This window comes from Bufo bufo, chromosome 3, assembly GCF_905171765.1.
Source record: "Bufo bufo chromosome 3, aBufBuf1.1, whole genome shotgun sequence".
NCBI lineage: Eukaryota > Metazoa > Chordata > Amphibia > Anura > Bufonidae > Bufo > Bufo bufo.
Genome location: NC_053391.1, coordinates 511,873,289 through 511,896,545, shown reverse-complemented (window position 1 = coordinate 511,896,545; position 23,257 = coordinate 511,873,289). Strand labels below are relative to the sequence as shown.

At 41.2% G+C, this 23,257-nt stretch overlaps 1 protein-coding gene across 3 annotated transcripts in view; it reads right to left on the bottom strand.

The window, feature by feature from the left end:
• Window positions 1–4,987: 4,987 nt before the first annotated feature.
• The window catches only part of TBC1D4 (TBC1 domain family member 4), a 159,832-nt gene continuing 141,562 nt past the window's right edge, over window positions 4,988–23,257 (bottom strand). For 2 of the 3 annotated variants that reach the window (XM_040425349.1, XM_040425348.1), the window contains 7 exons: window positions 21,671–21,826; window positions 16,111–16,269; window positions 15,253–15,497; window positions 13,266–13,425; window positions 12,138–12,307; window positions 9,798–9,974; window positions 5,031–5,264 (listed from right to left, as the gene is read on the bottom strand). In XM_040425349.1, the coding sequence (XP_040281283.1) occupies window positions 5,031–5,264; window positions 9,798–9,974; window positions 12,138–12,307; window positions 13,266–13,425; window positions 15,253–15,497; window positions 16,111–16,269; window positions 21,671–21,826 (1,301 nt within the window). Of the gene's footprint in view, window positions 5,265–9,797; window positions 9,975–12,137; window positions 12,308–13,265; window positions 13,426–15,252; window positions 15,498–16,110; window positions 16,270–21,670; window positions 21,827–23,257 lie in introns of all 3 variants that reach the window. The other variant, XM_040425347.1, reaches the window with a different exon arrangement.

Sequence of the window (23,257 nt, the reverse complement as noted above, 5' to 3'; positions counted from 1 at the left end):
TCAAACCATCTGAGGGATCTTTATCCCTGCAGCACCGCAAAGAGCCTTCTTTTATCTCCATCGCATTGAGGTATCCATTAAAACCTTTGGATTAAGAGACTGATACTACAGTATACCACTTTCATTTTTGGGTGGTATGCCCCTTCATATTTATGGAAAAATTCGAAATGCGATTCTTTCTAGTGCATAAGGAGACAGTGCTGATTATTACTGAGTATCAACTATTGTATAAGACATTTATCAAAAACCGGGGACAAGGTGGAGGCCTCCTCATATAGGTGTATCCACTAGCAACCCATACCCCTAGACGGAAATCTACACCAGACATAATTTACGCCAGGATGGCAAAAGAACGCCACATGTGCCTAAATGTATGCGGATGGGCGTTCAAAAAGTCACAAAACTGAGCTGTGTGACTTAAGTGAATTTCTGGTGTAGGGGGTCATAATAATAGTAAAACTTGTAATTTGCAATTCAATACCAGCCTCAGTGGTCACAATTTCATTATAATAGTAGCCACAGTTATAGGGCATAATACACCTTGAGAAGTTGATGGCTTGGCTTCCTGAACACAGCACTTTCAGGTCAGAGAGGTGATATGGCCACTGACTCAAGTCTAGATAAATGAGCAGGCCAGAACATCAGGACGAGGATCGATAAGGAAGAAAGGTAGTAAGGATGGACAGATGGACGGACAGGCACAAGGAGTTGTATGGCTGAGCCTGGAGTTAACAGTCCCCTAAGAGCAGGTGTCAAAGCATATTAAAAGCAGACATTTTGAAGAACAACACTAAAAGATTTCTGCATGACAAGTGTAACTTCTCCTTTATAGATCTTCAGATCTTAAAATAAATTCTTTATCCAATAATTAACTAAGCATATATAGATACATAAAAGGTGCCTCAAATTTAAAGGGTTTTCTGAATCTAAAGCGTACCTCCACTTCACAGAGCTCTAAAATCCTCAACAGCAGCTCTGTTGAGCTTTTCCATTCGCAGCTCAGTTGAAGACCTCTTCTTTCTACTTAAGGGATTTAGGCTGGGTTCACATCATGTTTTTTCCATCCGTTTAACATATACAAAAAACGCATACATTAACGGATGCCTCAGACTGATGCCATACAGTAGCATCCGTTCACTATAGAGTTCCATTGTAAAAAAAAAAGAAAAAAAAAAGTATATGTTACCGTAAACTTTTTTTTACTGCACTCTGAAGGACACAAAAGCTTGGTGTGCTATACTTTGGTATCTTTCCCCCCCCAACATATACAGTACAGACCAAAAGTTTAGACACACCTTCTTATTCAAAGAGTTTTCTTTATTTTCATGACTATGACAATTGTAGATTCACACTGAAGGCATCAAAACTATGAATTAACACATGTGGAATTATATACATAACAAACAAGTGTGAAACAACTGAAAATATGTCATATTCTAGGTTCTTCAAAGTAGCCACCTTTTGCTTTGATTACTGCTTTGCACACTCTTGGCATTCTCTTGATGAGCTTCAAGAGGTAGTCCCCTGAAATGGTTTTCACTTCACAGGTGTGCTCTGTCAGGTTTAATAAGTGGGATTTCTTGCCTTATGAATGGGGTTGGGACCATCAGTTGTGTTGAGGAGAAGTCAGGTGGATACACAGCTGATAGTCCTACTAAATAGACTGTTAGAATTTGTATTATGGCAAGAAAAAAGCAGCTAAGTAAAAAAAAAACGAGTGGCCATCATTACTTTAAGAAATGAAGGTCAGTCAGCCGAAAAATTGGGAAAACTTTGAAAGTAAGGGCTATTTGACCATGAAGGAGAGTGATGGGGTGCTGCGCCAGATGACCTGGCCTCCACAGTCACCGGACCTGAACCCAATAGAGATTGTTTAGGGTGAGCTGGACCGCAGAGTGAAGGCAAAATGGCCAACAAGTGCTAAGCATCTCTGGGAACTCCTTCAAGACTGTTGGAAGACCATTTCAGGGGACTACCTCTTGAAGCTCACCAAGAGAATGCCAAGAGTGTGCAAAGCAGTAATCAAAGCAAAAGGTGGCTACTTTGAAGAACCTAGAATATGACATATTTTCAGTTGTTTCACACTTGTTTGTTATGTATATAATTCCACATGTGTTAATTCATAGTTTTGATGCCTTCATAGTCATAAAAATAAAGAAAACTCTTTGAATGAGAAGGTGTGTCCAAACCTTTGGTCTGTACTGTACGTTAAATGGAAGGCAAAAACGTGATGTGAACCAAGCCTTACAACTCAAGAAACTGTTTAGAAACTAATGACTGGTATAAAATAACAGTGCAGAAGCTGCTGTAATCTCAGGACTATTACTTACCAATTTTTCTGAATAGATAGCACAAGGAGTGTGTCATTCCTTTTTTGGGTAATATATTTTAACTACCTCACTGTATCTGCTCCAACAGAAGTAAAGGGCAGATAAGCATCCTCCTATTCTTATAATAATCATGTAGGACCCATTATTAAAGGTGTTTTCCAGGACCCCTATGCTTTTTTTTTCTGTCTAATCCTACTCTCAGTCGAATGTACATGTACCCCAAATAACTTTGTTTCTCATTCTTGTCTCCTTCCATGAGCTCTGAAGATAACCACCGCTGGCCATATATTTTCAACCTAAACTTCTGGTTTTGGCAATGAATCCCAACCAAAACCATAATGCATAGCCCCAGCCACTGAGCTTCTGGAGTTCCAGCAAGGCAATGTATGTGACATCACTGATGATGCCTTACATTGCCTAGGTCTTCAGAGAAGGTGAAGAGTAAGGCCTGCGATGTCACAGAAAGTAGAAAAAATATGTGAAAAAGAGTAGAGAAGGGTTTGGCAGCTCATGAGAAACACAGGTAAGCTGCAAAAAAGCTTTTCTTTTCACAGGTACAAGACAATGTGAGTTAATAACAATGCATAGAAATTGTATATTAGAGAGGTGACATTTCACAATGAAGTACATATCCTCAGAGGTTTTTAAGTGGATCACTGGAGGTATGCTTGAATTATTGTATAATAAAAATTTATGCAAACACCATACCCAGTTTTGCTACAATCATATCCCTTATATACAAAAAATAATAAAATAATAAAAAATCCTCTTTGAACAAAATATAATTCAATGTAGGGATCAGCTTGCTAGGTAAAATGTATCCGGCTGCAAGCTGTGCAGTTGAGGTCATAGAGGACCATGTGCAACTGTATGCACCTCTGAGATGTGAGCAGAACTCACCTTTATGGCTGCATTTTTAATGTTTATCTTTTTTTGCATTCTGTTTTTATGCATAGTCAGCTTTTCATTCTTATTATGACCTAATACAGTAATCTTTTCCCTTTTGCATACTCCACTAATAACATTTGGTGCATTCTGCAATCTTGTCCTGTGGAATAGTGTGGACTGAAGAATACAAGGACTATACAAAAGGTGAACCACAGTGTATGTGTGAAGAGGTACTCTGCACGTCTACAAATAGTTTTTTTTTAATAGAAATAAAGGAAGGTGGAATTTGCGTTTAGTTAAGCATTTGGTATAGTGACCGAAGCATCATGCTGAATGTAAGAGAAGCAAATCTAAAATAAACAACAATGTGTGAAATCTGGTTACATGAAAATAAATTCCTTGTGTGTAGTGCATTCATAGATGCATTAGCTACTGAAGAGCAAATATGACAGGCACTAACATCCCATAATGCAAAAAATAAAAATAAAAATAAATCGGATTTACAAGTCAAAAGCTTCCTTACTTATTTCATGGGTTGCTTTAAAATGAATGGCTCCCTTTTATTAATTCATGTAGGTCCTGAAATCTGTGCAGATCCATTTACTACATATCTTAGGGATCGCGGCCCAGTTTTTCTGTTACAGAGGGACCACTAGGGGGAGCTAAGGAGACTGCTGCATACAGATTTACATAAGTAGTATTAAAGGAAATCTGTCACCAGCGACCTCTCTACCAAACTGTTTGCATAAGCACATAGCGCTGTTTTCTGTTTGTTAATGCTCGGCTCCGTTCCTTAGTTATGATACTTTTTCTTTACATGCAAATTACGCCACTGATGCAATGAGGGCATCACCATTGCTCTCACTCTGGAACGGAGCCTCGGATCAACAAAAGAAAGACAGCTATGCCTCTATGCAAACAGTTTGATAAAGAGGTCACTGGTGGCAGAGTCCCTTTAAAATGAGTGGAAACTGTATAAATCTGAATGAAGTAAGCACCCTCTAGTGGTCACAACAGAAAAACAGAATTTTTATATTTAACTCTGCAGCTATTAAAAGGAAAGTGGGGGATATTAAGAATTTGGCATTTAAAATGTGTTTAAAGGTAGATTTTTACTTTAAGAAAACCAGAGTGCACCAAGTTAATCTAAATAAAACAGACTCCGTTAACTTCAGGTCTACTCATTAATAAGCCGAGTGAAAACTTATGTGCATGTTCATAGTACAAAGGCGGCAACGGCCCATCATAAAACATCATGTAGTGATCGCTTCATAAAAACTCTACATATACGTGGCAAATGTCAGTAGAATCAATGACAGGCACAAAAAAACTCCAGAAGTTCTTATAGATGTTTCACACAAGTGTGACGTATGATGCTCTTTGGGAAACATTCATTTTCAAGTATTGTTACGCTCTTGATTTCTATGTACTACAGGGACACTGCCGACAAGTGATATAAAATGGCTTCTCGCTGACAGGCGATTTCCAGTAACAGCTTGTAAATGACATTGCTAGAAAAACAAAACACTTTCCCTTTTCTTAAATTCTGTCTATAATGACAAGGTTTTTGCATACGGAAATCATAGAGGCTTTTCTTTATTGTCTCAGATGGCGTTTAGCTGTTCCCAATATAGAACGGTAGCTACAGGCTCCTCCAGTCGTAGTGGATCTGAGCTGAGAAAAAGCCCCCACACCCTCGGAGAGGCCATGAGGCATGCACTGTAATGCGCGGTCCTCCTCCAGAGCATGCACGGTTTTTGGTTTTGAGGAAGCAATGTACGCTGCAGGCCAGAGTAGCGCTCGCTTTGTCTTTTACTGCTTACTTCCTGCCTTTGTTTTGTTGTTTGGGCTACAGCTAACATCCTTAAGCAAAAGTTCACAGTCTGTCAGTACATGAGTGGGCACGTATTTCCTCATTTGCTCCACCGCCTTTTGATATGCAGATTTTTCTTGTTCCAAAGATCGGATAACGTTTCTGGATTTGTTTTCTCTGGATAAAATGTTTTCAATATTGGCTTCCAGACTCTGAATCTTGGTGTGAGCTACCTGTTGTTAGAGGGAAGAATGGACATAGTAAGGTAAAGTAATATAAGCCAGCAAACAGGGAAAATAAATGGGCTCCGTGTACCCATGGGAAAATTTGGAAGGCATCTATCACCTAGTTCTTTCTTATTTTTTCGAATCGGTATTTATTTTCTGATTGCGGATTTGGGGTGCGCAACCTTTTCTGGTTTGAGGGCCACAATGTCATATTTAATTAGCCGCAAGGTCTGTGATGAGGCTGGGACTACACAGCGACACCGCTAAAACCGCAGAATAGTTGCCAAAACAACTTGCTGTTGCGCAACTATTTTACAGCTGCAATTTAGCTGCAAAAAAACAAAACCTCGCATGACTTGAACTGTGGTCTACGTTGGCCCATGATGGCAAAGCTGCCTGTGACCAAAATCCAACAGATTTCACTTTCAGGACACTCACCTACTGGAATAATGGGGGGGTTCCCTGCTCCTCCATTAAGCAAGCGTAGGAGACCAAGCATGCGTGTGTCTCTCTCAATCCATGGAATATGGGTGTTGTGGTAACCGCTCAGCATTTCCTACCTACCATGCACTACAGCGGACTGCATGCATAGACGTCCACCTCTAACTCCTTTCGGGAGTGACTGCGTAAATAAAGGACGCTAAAATGGAGTTTATTCCATAAATCATTAAAAATAGTGGCTCCCCACCAAAACACTCATCAGGCTCGGCAGAGAAACCTAGGGTTCACTGTCGACTAATAAAACCTTGTCATTATCAAAACCAAGGTTACCTTTATTGCCTAACCAGCACCTTGGACTCAGTCTCTTGTTCTATAGACAGCAAAAAGGGAGAAATCGGTGGCGTCTTGTGATTGCGTTGCCCTTTTTACGCCCCACAATAGATGATTTCTTTACATCTGCCTTTGCTGTCACTCTAATAAAATAAATACATGGATACCTAAATGCTATATCCTAAAGGAGAACCTTAGTTCTGGCTCGATGCGTTTCTACAGCTGCTCTAACTCAGCTATTCCTCAGGAGCCTGTCAGGAAATTTGTACACACAGACAAACATGTTGCACACCACTGATACACCACTGTATATATGTTACAGCTGCACCCTAGGTTTCTCTGCCGAGCCGGATTAGTGTTTTGGTGGGGGTCCACTATTTTTAAGGATTTATGGAATAAACGTCATTTAAGCGTTCTTTATTCAGGCAGTTATCTTACTATTAGGACACGCGTACCTTGCATCGACTTTTGAGTTAATGATGCTTTCTGGAGTGCCAAACAGGGGTCTCCCGATATATAAGGGTCCCAAAGAAGGATACACAGTATACTATTATTACTTGCCTGTGCACCTGATCCGTGTGTTGCTCATCTTCTCTTTGACTTGGAAACTACATGTGAGTAGTCAAAAAAGAAATGCGTTTCTGTGTCTAGTTTGGGGGCTGCCCAGAATGTTACGCAGGTTATCCACCTTTGTTCTAAATGATTATGGGGGCATCTATCTTGCCTAAGCTGCTGTCTGCTATTTTTGATCAGATATTTCTTTATTAAAAAGTTTTATCAACAAACAGATATAAACAATGACCAATAAAATATAGGAGTTTAGATCAGTACGAAATTGGTCATAAAAGTACAATCCGTACATTCCCCTCCTCCCCCTTGTTTTTGCGGGAGGCGTAGTAACTACTAGAGCAGGCATGCTCAACCTGCGACCCTCCAGCTGTTGTAAAACTACAACTCCCACAATGCCCTGCTGTAGGCTGATAGCTGTAGGCTGTTTGGGCATGCTGGGAGTTGTAGTTTTGCAACCGCTGGAGGGCCGCAGGTTGAGCATGCCTGTACTACAGCATTTATCATGGCAAGATCATATATGCTACTTAGTACACAGCCTGCACCTCCATAGCACATACATGCATTCACAAGGCCCACCTCTCTGAATTACTGTTAAAGACTAAGTAGACCCCAGTTACTGTGACACTTGCTGCCGTGTAGGCTGGCTGCAAGAGAACTTGAGTTGCCGCTTTGGTTGACGTTCTCGTGTATGCTGGTTGCTTGGGGGGTGAGCGCTGGCTGCGGCCTTCTTAGTGTGTGAACTGTGTCATGTGAATATTTTGCTCCTTGTGTTTGTATCACGGTGCGGTTTACTGTTAGGCCTCTTTCACACTGGCGTCACGTGTGAGGGCCGGACAAGATGCGGTTGCGGGAGAATGCGCTATTTTTCCGCGCAAGTGCAAAGCGTTTTAATGCGTTTTGCACACACGTGAGAAAAATCGGCATGTTTGGTAGCCAGACCCGAACCCGGACTTCTTCACAGAAGTTCGGGTTTGGGATTGGTGTTGTGTAGATTTTATTATTTTCCCTTATAACATGGTTATAAGGGAAAATAATAGCATTCTTAATACAGAATGCTTAGTAAAATGTCCATTAGGGGGTTAAAAATAATAAACAAATTTAACTCGCCTCATCCACTTGATCGCGTAGTGGATCTCCTCTTCTTTCTACTTTCTTTAGGACCTGGCTAAAGGACCTTTGTTGATGTCACTGCACTCATCACATGGTCCATCACCATTGAAGTGAATGGGTCCGGATTCAGAGCGGGTGCAATGCGTTCACCCGCGCAGAATTCTCGCCCACTGTGTTGCCGTATAGGCTGGCTGCATGCACTCGTGTACTGGCTGCGGTTGACGTTCCCGTATATGCTGGTTGCTTGTGTGATGCCTGCGGGCTGCGGTCTTCTACAGTGTGTGAACTGTGCTCTGTGAATTGTGTGTTCCCTGTGTGTATTTAGGGTTTATGCTTCCCTGAACTTGTTTGAATATCAGATGGTCAGGTGCCTTAATCACGCTGCTATATTGACCTGTGTGCGATATGCCTAGGAGTTCAGTCTGTCTCCAGGAATGCTGAGTGCAGGATGCTTGCTCTCCTGGCCTGTGTCTTTGTTACTCTACCCTGACTTGTGTGGCCAGCCTGGTTATTCATTAATGTCTTCTTGCTTGATCTGTCTGTGAATGCTATTCTCCCTGTATTCCTGTTCCACATGGGTTCCAGGCATGTTTGTATGTCTGTCTGTGACCACCATGCTCCCTGTTCTACATGGTTTCTAGGCATGTTTGTATGTCTGTCTGTGAATGCCATGCTCTCTGCTCCGCCTGGGTTCCAGGTATGTTTGCATGTCTGTCTGTAAAAGACATGCTCCTTGTATCCTAATCCTCATGGGTTCCAGGCTATGTAACTATGTTTCCATGTTGTAATGTCTTCATGTCCTGTCTGTGAAAGCCATGCTTCCAGTTTCACATGGGTTCCAGACATGCTTGTATTTCTCTGATTATGTTCTGATCTGTCTATGTTCGCCATAGTATATGTATCCTGATTTGCATGGGTTGCTGGTTATGTGGCTCTGTTTGTGTTCCTTTATTCTGGTCTTGTGTCTGCATGTTCTATATTGTATGCCTGGAATGCTGATGCCTTGCACCAGTGTCTCTGTTTCCTTGTAGGTCAGCTGCCAAGTGTATCAGGACCATCTAGGGAGGTAGCAGTCCGGTCGCCCCCTGCGGCCAAGACCAGATTCCTGTATAGTGTGTAAAGTATGAAAACCAGGGGAGCACCGTAATAAAGTCCATAGTCAATCTGGCCACCTGGAACAGTGGTTACACTTCTGCCACTGACCCGTACAGCTTGCTCTTCTTTGATACCCACGTCCTTCTTAGTTGTGGTTTTTCCTGGCCTGGTTATTTTTGATTATTTGTCTGGTACTTTTGTTTATATAAACATTCGTTTTGGCTTTCTCTGGATCTTTCTGTTCTTGTACGCTTGTGATATGTTCAGGGGTTCCCCAGATTCCTGAACATGACACAAACTGTCAGTAACAGTTATGCTTCAAGTAAATGCCTCTTTCCAACCATAAAACTGTGTTTAGACGGGAAACATATTCAGAAGCGGTTAGAACGGAATGCTGTATCCACCGAGCTGCTAATGTTTTCCTCACCTGGTAAAGCATGCTCTGTATCCTCAAAGCTGTCCACTATTAGCATTCAGAGATATGCTTTACAACACCCACATAGATTATAGGCACCTGTAGTCTAGGGATGACTGACTTCTATGGGAGTGTGTTCTAGGTATGCTCTGTGACCTGTGCTTCTTGCTCATTTAGGGTACATGCATGCACATATAATTAAACTGCTGCAGAAAATCTACATAGCAATTCTGCAAAAATCTGCAATGAAAAACAGAGAATAGAAATGAAACATTATACCTCCCCTCATCTGGTCTCATGTAGGCCTCTGTACAACCCAGCCTAATGCTATTACTTGCCATCCAATGTAACTGCTGCAGCAGTCAAGTTAGATGAGATGTCATCTCAGGAGGCTGGGTTGTACAGACAAAGGAGACAATTTGTTTTTGTTTTATTTTCAAACTTTTTTTTTTTGTATTATAGACTATGGATTTGCTGCAGATATTAATAATATTCAGTGTAAACGTCATGATGGTGTCAATTATTACCACACGCTAACAGAAACTTCTCACTATATGTTTTAGAGTTTATTATTTTACCTGCAACTTTTCCAAGAGGTCCATGTTTTGCCTCTTCAGCTGATTATTCGCCTTCTCAAGCTTCTGGAAAGCCTCTGTGTCATCGGATGGATTGGACGTTTCCAGCATTTCATCATTAATTACATGATACTCAACCTCGTAAGCATGAAGCTGCTTAGAGATGTCCATTTCAAATACCTACATGAGAAAAATAAGACATGACATCATACATACAGTTTTATAACACACAGGTTAAAGGGGCTTGTTCACTCGTAGGGTCCTTTTCTGAAGACCATCCCAGCGTTACTGACTCTGTGGTGGGAATCATACTTTTTTTGATACCTGCCGCTCGGTTCCGGCTCCATTGCTACCACTTGGGCATGGCAGGTCCCATGTCTCCCTTGATCACATGGCCACTGCAGCCAATGAGTGGCTGCAGCAGTGATATGACTTGGCTGCAGCGGCCACATGACCTGCATTTAACCAGATGTTGATGTAGAAAGAGCTGAAACCTATGTTGACCAAGGGGGAAGGATAGAAACAGAATTCAGCAGCGGGAATTAGGTAAAGTATAATTCACACTGTGACTCCCTGGGGTCTGCAGAAAAGGTCTCCAGGGGTGAAAACCCCTTTAAATATTCAAGCTATGGACACATTTGGGGGTCATTTGTATTTTATTGTACTGAAGTTGGTGAGGAAAACCTTTTTTCTAACTGTCTTAATTAAAAATGTTATTCTGTTTTCACTCTGCAGCTTGCATGTTTCCACATACATTGTAGGCTGCTCTGACCCATTGAGAGTGTAATCCATTAGACAAGCTCTTGATAGCTCAGGCTGTAGCCCCTCTAACTTCTCTCTGGAGTGCTCATCTAAGCTAAATTCTGATCAATTCATGGATTATGATCACTCTAAACTTGACAGAGCAGCATGCAACATGTGTGAATACATACAAGCTGCAGAGTGAAAAATGGAAGAAAAACTTTAATAAAGACCTATTCAAAAAATGTTTTTCACACCAATATCAGTACAATTCAATAAAAATGCTGCCCCTAAGGTGTCTATAATATTTAACAATGTCAATACATGGTTATGGTCAGGATTGGACTGGCTGATCAGGGAGCCGATGAGTCCATTCTTCCATAAGCCCCACCTCCTGAATTTCACCATGGCCTCTACAATGCATTACCTTGCAAATACTTGCAGACTGACTTTGCATAAGTACACTGCTCAGACAGCATACCCTATCCCTGGCACCTACCCACCACAGCTGATCTGCAGAGCATAGAACACAGCCCAGGCAGTAGGGTACCAAAATAAAAATAAACAGCATCTTCCCTATTCCCTCCATCGGTTGGGGAACTACAATTCTCTGCATGCGCCCACAAGTGCAGACCTTCATGACTTTCTGGTGGATGTAGTGTTACTTTGCATACATTGCATTACCTCCTTAACCCCTTCTCGCCCCGTGACAACAGTTTGTTATGGCTGGTTGGTCTTTCCTGGGGGCACAGGAGCTGTATTATACAGCCTACTATGATCCTTGCTGTGAGTAATATGAGTAATATAAATAATGTAGTATTTATACCGCATGATGCATGGAATAAAAAAAATAAAGGCTGGTGTATTGAGTCATAAAAAAAGAATTGTCAGCATACTCATACCGTGATTCTAACTGCTATAATAATTTCTCTGTAAACCAAAAATGCTAAACACATTGCTCAATCAATGCCTAGTCACCTGTAATGCTAGGAATGACGCCACAGATTTTACTCGCAATATACCCTGACACATAGTAGTAAAATAAAATAAAAAATAACATAAAAATAGTGGAAACAAATTATAATTTTAAAAACCAAACATCGACTGTGCTGTTTTAAAGGGCAGGATTTGCACCTATCAACTTGTCTGACAGAAAAATGATGTTTTAACATATGCAAATAGGGTACTAGGAGCAACGGGGGAGTTGCCATTACTCCTAGAGGCTCTGCTCTCTCTGCAACTGCCGGGCCGCCCTGCGCTTTGATAGACAGGTCCAGGCAGTTAAAACATCATCACGCCTGGCCCTGTCAATCAAAGAGCAGAGGGCGCGGCAGTTGCAGAGAGAGCAAAACCTCTAGGTGTAACGTTAACACCCCCGTTGCTCCTAGAGGTTAATTTATATATATATTTAAACATCATTTTTGATGGGAGCAACACAGATGTCTTCAGCTGCCAAGTGTACATGTAACAGGTCAGCCAGTGTCATACGCAACTATGTATCAATATCATCTTCTTCCTGCCACCTTAGATTATGCTTAATTTTCTCCGAGGCCTTACAACAAAGCTACATGTTAAAGTTCAAATAATAAGTTATCAAGTTACCTGGGTTACTATTTTTTCCATAGTGTCATTTGTCATATCAGGAATATTGATCTTCAGAAAATCTACTATATTTTCAAAACTGTCACATGCTATAATACATTCCTTATTATTACTGAGCAGACTAAGTGCCACTTTGAAAATGACTTCAGTTCCTTGTACAAAAATAATATCTATAAAGAAAGAAAGATTAATCATATATACCATGTAATTCAAACACCTACACAAGTACCAATAATATCAAATCTAGAGTGCTTCAATGAAATCTATAGGCCAGGGATCAGCAACCTCCGTCACTCCAGATGTTCTGAAACTACAACACCAGAATGCTCTGTTCACTTGAACAGCCTAGCATGTTGGATGCTGGGTGTTGTAGTTTCACAGTAACTGGAGTGCCGAAGGTTGCCGACTCCCTGCTATAGGCAATCACTGCTCATAGTAATAACAATAATACAATGATATAAGAAAAATAATGATCTAAGACCAGTGGTGCCCTTCTGGAGGACAGGTGGCTGCTTGGCACAAGAGATGGACGCTGCTGTCCGTAGTCACCGACTGGTTCTTTAGAGAAACTTATCGTTGGCAGAATACCAAGTGCCACTGGATTATGGAGGTGTGTTAAAAGGTATTATCTGACTGCCACTTTGAGGAGATGCTGAAGGGAACATGGGGAACATTTATGTGGGAACTGAGGCTCACATTCTTACAGGGGCATAGTGGCTCTGCTCATTCACAGGTACTGTATTAGTGATGGGCATTACAAAAAGAAAACTATACAGTGTAAACATAGTCATAAAAAATAAAAAATATCCATGAACATATGCCTATGTAGATGCCTGTCCTGACTGATGGAGTCAACAGCCACATTTTAGACCCCCATAGTGTTGCTTATTGACTGCCACTGCTTTAGCCAAGTATGCAGAATATCTGCTCTCCTGGGGTGGCTTTCTGCAATGTTTTAGAAATAGGCTCACATCAGTGGTGGAGGTTCCACCAAGGCAGAATCCCGACAATCCCCAATAAAGCAAGCGGTATACGTCGGGTGCCAGCAGCGTCTGGCACATGCGGCATCCGGTATCCTATGCCTATGCCAGAACTGGAATAAAAGCGCTGATGAGGACTTAGCCTTACCAAAGACTCTGGCGACAAATCCAAGAGGGAACTGTGAGGCAAATAGTGTTAGGAACCAGGGAGCTGCATAGAGGCTTGGGCTTATCTCATTCTCTTCCAGGTGGTTGTACAGATCCCTGTGATAGTCATGCAGAAGCCGTGAAAGTTGGTACATTTGTATCTAGAAAAAAAACGTACAGATGAACGCCTTAAGTTATAGACCTAGAGTTCTGGTTGTAACCCTCGAGTATAATCCAGGCTGCAGATAATGTGTGACTTAATCTAAACTGCTAAGAGAATAAAACATTCTACGTATATTAACCCCTTCCAGCTAATGCCATGTTGGATCAAATGCAGGAGTCCCATTTTTCAACTCTGACATGTGTCACTTTATGTAGTAATACAGAAAGTCAGACTTCACAAAATAGTTAAAAATTGACATTTACCATAGTAAATAATTGGCATTTACCATATGTCCAGGCTATTTTGGCAGAATTTTTTATATGTACTTTTATGTTTTTTTGCAACGTTACAAGACTTAAATATATGTACACCATTGGAAGTAATTGTTTTTTAATGATTGAATGTTATTAATTTTTGGTTAAAAATCATTTTTTTAACTGGCCTTTATTAAAAATATTGAGCTGTTCACTCACAAAGGGTTAACTGTTTTTATAGCGGTGTGACTGGTACTCCCACAGGGTCTTCTAATAAACCTTATCTCTAAACTACTGAGAGGTCATAAACACTTAATTAAGCCACATTCTTATCAGTAAAATAAGGATTGAGCTTTAATGAGTGTTTATAATGTCAGAGAGCAGAGATAAGGAGTCCTTCTGCTCCTTAGATGACGATGAGAAAATCCACAGGCTGCTACTACAGCATCTCAGCTATGTACACAAAAACGGATTCCATGTTGTTAATTAAAAATATGATTTTAGCTCAAAAGGAGTACAATGCAACAATAAAATAAATTGGCCCCAAAGGTGTACATAGCCTTTAAGATTATCAGTTGTTCCAAAGTCTTTTTTTTTTTTTTAAGAGACTAATTCAGCTCTGAAATGGCTTTGAGGGGTCTATATATTGGAAAGCCCATAAATTGACCCATTTTAAAAACTTCACCCCTCAAAGTATTCAAATTTGCATTTGAAAGCTTGTTAACCCTTTAGGCGTTTTACAGAAATTAACACAAAATGAAGGTGAAATTTAAAGGGGCCCTCCGGTCTATGACGGATTCGCACAAAACGTGAGTGTGAAAGTAGCCTTAGGCCTCATGCACACGACCGTAGTTATGGTCCGCATCCGAGCCGCGAAAACTGCGGCACGGATGCGGACCCATTCGATTCAACGGGGCCGCAAAATATGCGGACAGCACTCAGTGTGCTGTCCGCATCCGTTGCTCCGTTTCGAGGCCCTGCAAAAAAAATATAGCATGTCCTATTCTTGTCCGTTTTGCGGACAAGAATAGGCATGTCTACAATTGGCCGCCCGTTCCCTAAATTGCGGAAGGCACACGGGCAGCTTCCGTTTTTTGCGAATCCGCGGTTTGCGGACCGCAAAAAAACGGCACGGTCGTGTGCATAAGGCCTTACTCTGACACAACAGAAAACAGTGTTCCCCATTGACTTTCAATGGTGTTCATGACTGATCCGTCTTGTTAAAGATAATACAACCGTATGCAGATGGTTGTATTATCAGTAACGGAAGCATTTTTGCTGAGCCCTGACAAATCCAGCAAGAATGCTAGTGTGAAAGTATCCTTAGAAATCTATCATTTTTAATTAGGAATACATGTTTCGAGATTAAAACCAGATTTTAGTTTTTTCCAGCTCTGGTGATTCTATTAAGATACGTCCATGTAAATTTAAGTTGTATGTATATACTCTATCAGAATTTTACATTAGACTCCAAAAAAATTTCCTCTGAAGGCTCAAAGAACCCCAGCCTCACGATGCATATACGCTGCAGGCTTTAGGTTAAGTGCTCCTTTAAGAGGAAAGAGGAATACCTGAAGAGACATCATATCTGGCCGATACTGCTTCCGGAAGGATAGGTCGTACATGAGAAATTTTAGCATCTCGAAGGCTTGCTGTTCACTCATATGCAGTAGAAGCACCCCAGCCACAAAACTAATTCCCTGGCAATAGCCTACTTCCTTGTCAAGCAAAGAGTATGCTTTAAGAAGATTGTACAGAGAAAGCTGTCCTGCTCCCAGTTGGGCAGAGAAGTAAGGGTGAGTTGGAAAAGTCCTTCCTGAAAGATAAATGGATGTATTCCTTAATATTCAAATTCATATCCAATAATGTCGATCATAAATAGCAAAAATAGCCTATAATTCCAATACTGAACATAAACCGTTATAAAGATGACAACCTAAAACGTCTCTATCCCTGTACAGCGCGTGCGCATAATCACTGCCATCAGACTTCAGGGCTGGGTGTGTCTTCACTGCCAAGCCCTGTCAGTCAAAGTAGTGGGGGCGTGGCACGGAATGGAAAAGAGCACAGCCCATTGCACTCAGGGGCTAATTAGCATAAAGGAAAAAAGCTAATTTCTACACAATGGGGCCACATATAGAAACAGGACAAAGACTGTTACAGAGTCCTGACGAGTGCGCATCTCACACGCAAGTTGGATTCATAATGATGTATCTAGTAACATAGTACATAAGGCCGAAAAAAGACATTTGTCCATCCAGTTCGGCCTGTTATCCTGCAAGTTGATCCAGAGGAAGGCAAATCTGGTGAAAGATTCTCTTTAAAAGTCACAGATAAATTGATCGCAGCAGTAGTATAAAATATTTATATAGAGAACGTGGCAAATTAAAAATTTAAAGATCTTCTATAGACAAATGTTAACCACATACCAAGATCAACAAGGATGGCATGCTGCTGTGCTGTGAGTTGCTTCAGGAGCTCACTGTATGTTATATCCGGGGGATGCTGTTTGCTTGGAAGTCGGTGCCTTAGACGATACTGCACAGAAAGAAACTGCCAGATTTCCCCGCGTTTACATTTTGGGACCCCTATCAAGAAGAGACATAAAAAATAAAAAAAATAAGCGTATTGTATAATATCATGGTGTATAATACACTGCTCAAAAAAATAAAGGGAACACAAAAATAACACATCCTAGATCTGAATTAATTAAATATTCTTCTGAAATACTTTGTTCTTTACATAGTTGAATGTGCTGACAACAAAATCACACAAAAATTAAAAAATGGAAATCAAATTTGAAACCCATGGAGGTCTGGATTTGGAGTCAAACTCAAAATTAAAGTGGAAAAACACACTACAGGCTGATCCAACTTTGATGTAATGTCCTTAAAACAAGTCAAAATGAGGCTCAGTAGTGTGTGTGGCCTCCACGTGCCTGTATGACCTCCCTACAACGCCTGTGCATGCTCCTGATGAGGTGGCGGACGGTCTCCCGAGGGATCTCCTCCCAGACCTGGACTAAAGCATCTGCCAACTCCTGGACAGTCTGTGGTGCAACGTGAGGTTGGTGGATAGAGCGAGACATGATGTCCCAGATGTGCTCAATTGGATTCAGGTCTGGGGAACGGGCGGGCCAGTCCATAGCATCAATGCCTTTGTCTTGCAGGAACTGCTGACACACTCCAGCCACATGAGGTCTAGCCTTGTCTTGCATTAGGAAGAACCCAGGGCCAACCGCACCAGCATATGGTCTCACAAGGGGTCTGAGGATCTCATCTCGGTACCTAATGGCAGTCAGGCTACCTCTGGCGAGCACATGGAGGGCTGTGCGGCCCTCCAAAGAAATGCCACCCCACACCATTACTGACCCAATGCCAAACTGGTCATGCTGGAGGATGTTGCAGGCAGCAGAACATTCTCCACGGCGTCTCAAGACTCTGTCACGTCTGTCACATGTGCTCAGTGTGAACCTGCTTTCATCTGTGAAGAGCACAGGCGCCAGTGGCGAATTTGCCAATCTTTGTGTTCTCTGGCAAATGCCAATCGTCCTGCACGGTGTTGGGCTGTAAGCACAACCCCCACCTGTGGACGTCGGGCCCTCATATCACCCTCATGGAGTCTGTTTCTGACCGTTTGAGCAGACACATGCACATTTGTGGCCTGCTGGAGGTAATTTTGAAGGGCTCTGGCAGTGCTCCTCCTGTTCCTCCTTGCACAAAGGCGGAGGTAGCGGTCCTGCTGCTGGGTTGTTGCCCTCCTACGGCCTCCTCCACGTCTCCTGATGTACTGGCCTGTCTCCTGGTAGCGCCTCCATGCTCTGGACACTACGCTGACAGACACAGCAAACCTTCTTGCCACAGCTCGCATTGATGTGCCATCCTGGATAAGCTGCACTACCTGAGCCACTTGTGTGGGTTGTAGACTCCGTCTCATGCTACCACTAGAGTGAAAGCACCGCCAGCATTCAAAAGTGACCAAAACATCAGCCAGGAAGCATAGGAACTGAGAAGTGCTCTGTGGTCACCACCTGCAGAACCACTCCTTTATTGGGGGTGTCTTGCTAATTGCCTATAATTTCCACCTGTTGTCTATCTCATTTGCACAACAGCATGTGAAATTGATTGTCACTCAGTGTTGCTTCCTAAGTGAACAGTTTGATTTCACAGAAGTGTGATTGACTTGGAGTTACATTGTGTTGTTTAAGTGTTCCCTTTATTTTTTTGAGAAGTGTATATACAGTAAATAAGATGACGTTGAACAAAAATATACTATATTATATATTAGGCTACTACCTGCGTTTGGTGCGGATCCGTCTTGTATCTGCACAGACGGATCCGCACTGATAATGCAAACGCTTGTATCCGTTCATAACGGATCCGTTTTCATTATTCTTTCAAAAAAAGTCTAAGTCAAAACTGATCCGTCCTGACTTACATGGTATGTTGTCTTACCACTCAGTGCAACACCTGGCATTTTGACTTGTTTCACCATGATCCAGGCCGTATTGCCGTTTAGTAGTGTTAGGGCTTAGATGTCTATTATATATATCTCTTGCCTATTCCTGCATTATATCTTTTAGATAAATTGTTACCCACATGTTTAGATATTGAGATATTGTTTTAACATTTTATATGACTGGGCCGATTACAGGGTAATGTAGGACTGTGGTTGTCCCTGCCACCTATATATTTTATATATTATGTACATTTTATCAATACTTCAATAAAATTGATTCTTATTTCCTTATATTGGTGTGTCGCACACTCCTTTCTTGTTGTGTCATTTTGTAAGTTACGGGAGTGAACCGTTTATACTGAGACCGCAGGTGATTTAATATATATAAATAGGTCTATAATTTTGAGCAATAAAATAAAGGTAATCTTCTTTTGGAGAAGTTTAAATGTAACTGTGCATGTACATCAGATACTTCTAAGGCTACTTTCACACCTGCGTTAGGTGCGGATCCGTCTAGTATCTGCACAGAAGGATCCGCACCTATAATGCAAACGCTTGTATCCGTTCAGAACGGATCCGTTTGCATTATTCTTTTAAAAAAAAGTATAAGTCAAAACGGATCCGCCCTGACTTACATTGAAAGTCAAGGGATGGGGGGGGATCCGTTTTCAACTGCACCATATTGTGCCAGTGAAAACGGATCTGTCCCCATTGACTGCAAGCAGCATTTTGGTGTCCGCATCCAGAGCGGAATGGAGGCGGAACGGAGCCAAACTAATGCATTCTGAACGGATCCTTATCCATTCAGAATGCATTGGGGCTGAACTGATCCGTTTTGAACCGTTTGTGAGAGCCTTGAAACGGATCTCACAAACGGAATTCAAAAACGCGAGTGTGAAAGTAGCCTAAGCTACACAGTAACTTTTCAGGGGACATGCACTACTTTGATCCGTGATGCGGACCAAGCACACCCATTGAAGTCTATGGGCCCTTGAAAATCACTGACACACATCCGTGTTGCGTCCGTTTTTCACTGAAGACGAATAGGAGATTCTTTGGAAATTAATTTTCAGCTGAGCAACGTCAGTGAATTACAGATGACACATGGATGGCAAAAACAGACACACGGACCAACCACGGATCCTTCATGGACAACTTCATGGATGAAACACGTACGCTATTTTTCACGGATGTGACACTGACAAGGAAATGTGAGCGAGGCCTGAAGCTGTAGATTATGTGCAGATGACAGCGGAGCAGTTATCTCAGAATGGAGTTCACCTCGCCTGTTACTCACAAGCTGAAGTGTTTTCTAATGACGCTCCTTCCCCATAGCAGCACGTCTGGTCCTCATTCCTACCCTTCACATTGTGAGTAGGAGGTGAGGAGAGCTCCAAAGTTATCTCAGCTGTCTTCTGCACATCATTTTGTGCTTCACAGTGCTCACACAGGCAGAGAACCGAGCCTGCAAAGGGGTCCTGCTCTGTATTTTCACAGGCTGCCCTGCAGTGTCATTAGGAGGATGGATTCCATGCTCAGAAATCTGACAGCGGCCATTTTAACTCTTTCACTCATAGTCCCCTAGACAAAATGAGCCATTATAAATATTTAAAGGCATTTAAGAGTTTATTTATGATAACATATTTTTTTAGTATTTTCATTTTTATCTTTCCCAGAGAACCCCCTTTATTCCCTTCTACCTTGGATTTTTTCATTTTTATTTTGCGCTCTCTGCCTTCACGGAGCCATAACTTTTTTATTTTTCTGTTCAAATAGCCGTATGAGGGTTTGTTTTTTGTGGGACAGGTTGTACTTTCCAATTGCATTATTTATTATTGCATATGATGTAGTGGGAAGCAGGAACAAAAATTCCAAATGGGGTAAAATTGGGGGGGGGGGGGGGGAAGCAATTCCGCCACAGTTTTATTTATTTTTTTGTTTTTTTACAACGTTCAAAGTGCGATAAAACTGACCAGTTACTTTCATTGTACAGGTCAGTACAAATCCAGCGATACTTGAAAAAAAAACGTGGGAAAAAAAAAGTTTTATTTTCTTGTCGCCATATTCTGACCCCTATAACTTTTTTGTAGTTATGTGTATGAGGCGATCTGTAGTTTTCATTGATACCATTTTGGGGTGTGTAATACTTTTTGATCACTTTTTATTTCAATTTTGTGCGAAATGAAGCAATCAAAAATGGCGAATCAGCCATTTTGACTTTTTTTTTTTTTTCCTTTCGCTGTATGGGGAAGATATCTCTATAGTATGGGCCTTTTCACATGTGGTGCTACCCTTGATGTGTATGTTTTTATTTTTATTTTGGGGAAAGAGAGGTGATTTTTATATTTGTAATTTTTTTTTAAACTTTATTTATTTTTTCCCACTTTTTTATAGTTCCCATAGGGAACTATAACAAGCACTCATTAGATTGCTATTCTTATAGACTCCAATGCATTAGGGCTGCTGCGAACAGGGGCTGCTGCGAATATGCTCCGGCTCCTCCGATCACATGGGGGAGCCGGAGCATTACCGGAAGCACGTGCGTCTGGTATTTAGCGCGATTAGATGCCATGGCCAGGATTGACCACAGAATATAAAGTGTTAAATGTCTGTGACCGGCATTACCACCGGTAGTAGACATGAGCGGCGGGTGTCTGCTTTATGAAACAGCAGGCAACCCGTGGCTATGATGCCTGCTCTGCTCAGGGAGCCTCCTACTTACTTATGCCAAGTCATATTTTAGTGGGATTATCCCTCATGGTGGTATTCAACAGCCAAGCGGATTCTTAGACAGAAGTTATGTTAAAACAAATACCCACTAGCCTATGTGCCATGCCTTTTCCTGGCTCTGCAACTAATATTAGTTCAAGGGGCACACTTGTGACGAGAAGTTGGAATGAACTCAGAGGTACAGGATGCTCTATTAATCAATAAGTACTCCTCCATTTCCACCATGACCTGTTTTTACATAAACAACCAACATGTAACTAAAGGGACCTTTTTTAAGCGATAGAAGATCTTCAGGATCACTTAGAAAAGGCTGGGCAATCGCTTTAAACGAGTTGTCTCACTTCAGCAAATGGTATTCATCATGTAGACAAAGCTAATAAAAGGCACTTACTAATGTATTGTGATTGTCCATATTGCCTCCTTTGCTGGCTTGATTCATTTTTCCATCACATTATACACTGCTTTTTTTGCCTGGGGTTACGACCACCGCTGCAGCTAAGAATCGAGGTGGCTGGAACAGAAACTGCTGCACATGCATGCCTATGCGCACTCCCATGGTCCTGGCTGCCAGAGAGGCCCGTGCTTTTTCCTATAGGGTGCAAAAGCGGCCACTGCTGCTGGATTACAACATGGTCGTATCCCCAAGCAGTGCAAGCACGTCCACTGCTGCTGGATTGCAGAATGGTTTTGTCCCCAAAAAGTGTATAATGTGATAGAAAAATGAATGAAGCCAGGAAAGGAGGCTATATGGACAATCACAATACATTAGTAAGTGCCTTGTATTAACTAAAATGTCTGTACCTTCTTTTAGTGTTGCATATATCTCTTCCATGTCAAACCGGATTTTAGTCCTGCAGTTTAATTTCTTCTCCCAGAGATTTGAAACTTCTTTTTGACAAATTCCAACCTCCTCATAATCTAGCTTGATTTTTCTAGACTGCAGCTCATCTCTGCTTGCTGGAAATACAAAAAAGATAATAAAAATAAGGAATACAAAAAAGAAGCCATTCAAACAGTTCATAGGTGTTGTTTTAGTCACTGATTAGTATTATTATAGCAAAAAAAAAAGAAAAGAAAGGAAACAACAACATGGCAAAAACCACCATATATGAATTGAATTAACCCTGCAGTTCATGCATCTTTATGAAGAACAGAATAGTTCCTGTAGGAATGATAGGCTGCACTAAACTCTGCAGACCATTAACTGAAGTTGAAAACACAACGTAATTGGCTAGATGCTAGTGCAATTGATCTACTGTGTTTCAAGGAAATGTGTATCAAAAAATGAACTATTGTTTAAATCATGTTTTGATGTTTATCATATTTTTTAATAATTTTTGGTGATGTTATTTTTAATTTTCCATGTCAATATTTATATTTAACTCCTTAAGGACACAGCTTTATTTCACCTTAAGAACCAGGCCATTTTTTGCAAATCTGACCAGTGTCACTTTAAGTGCTGATCACTTTAAAACGCTTTTACTTATCCAGGCCATTCTGAGATTGTTTTTTCGTCACATATTGTACTTCATGACAGTGGTTAAATGAAGTAAAAAAAAATTAATTTTTATTTTTACCAAATATTTGGAAAAAATTGCAAATTTCCAAGTTTCAATTTCTCTACTTCTATAATACACAGTAATAACTCCAAAAATAGTTATTACTTTACATTCGCCATATGTCTACTTCATGTTTGGATCATTTTGGGAATGACGTTTTTGGGGATGTTACAAGGCTTAGCAGTTTAGAAGCAAATCTTTAAATTTTTCAGAAATTTTCAAAAACCCAATTTCTAGGGACCAGTTCAGGTCTGAAGTCATTATGTAAGGCTTACATAATAGAAACCACCCAAAAATGACCCCATTCTAGAAACTACACCCCTCAAGGTATTCAAAACTGATTTTACAAACTTTGTTAACTCTTTAGGTGTGGCACAAGAGTTATTGGCAAATGGGGATGAAATTTGAGATTTTCTATTTTTTTGGCAAATTTTCCATTTTAATCCATTTTTTTCCAGTAACAAATCAAGGGTTAACAGCCAAACAAAATGCTATAATTTATTGCCCCGTTTCTGTAGTTTGCAGAAACACCCCATATGTGGCCGTAAACTACTGTACGGGCACACAGTAGGGCATAGCGGGAAAGGTGCGCCGTGTGGTTTTTGGAAGGCAGATTTTGCTGGACTGGATTATTTACACCAAGGCCCCTTTGAAGCCCCCCTGATGCGCCCCTAGAGTAGAAACTCCATAAAAGTGACCCCATTTTGGAAACTACGTGATAAGGTGGCAGTTTTGTTGGGACTATTTTTAGGGTACATATGATCTTTGGTTTATCTATATTAAATTTTTGTGAGGCAAGGCTACCAGAAATAGAAATTCCGAAATTTCA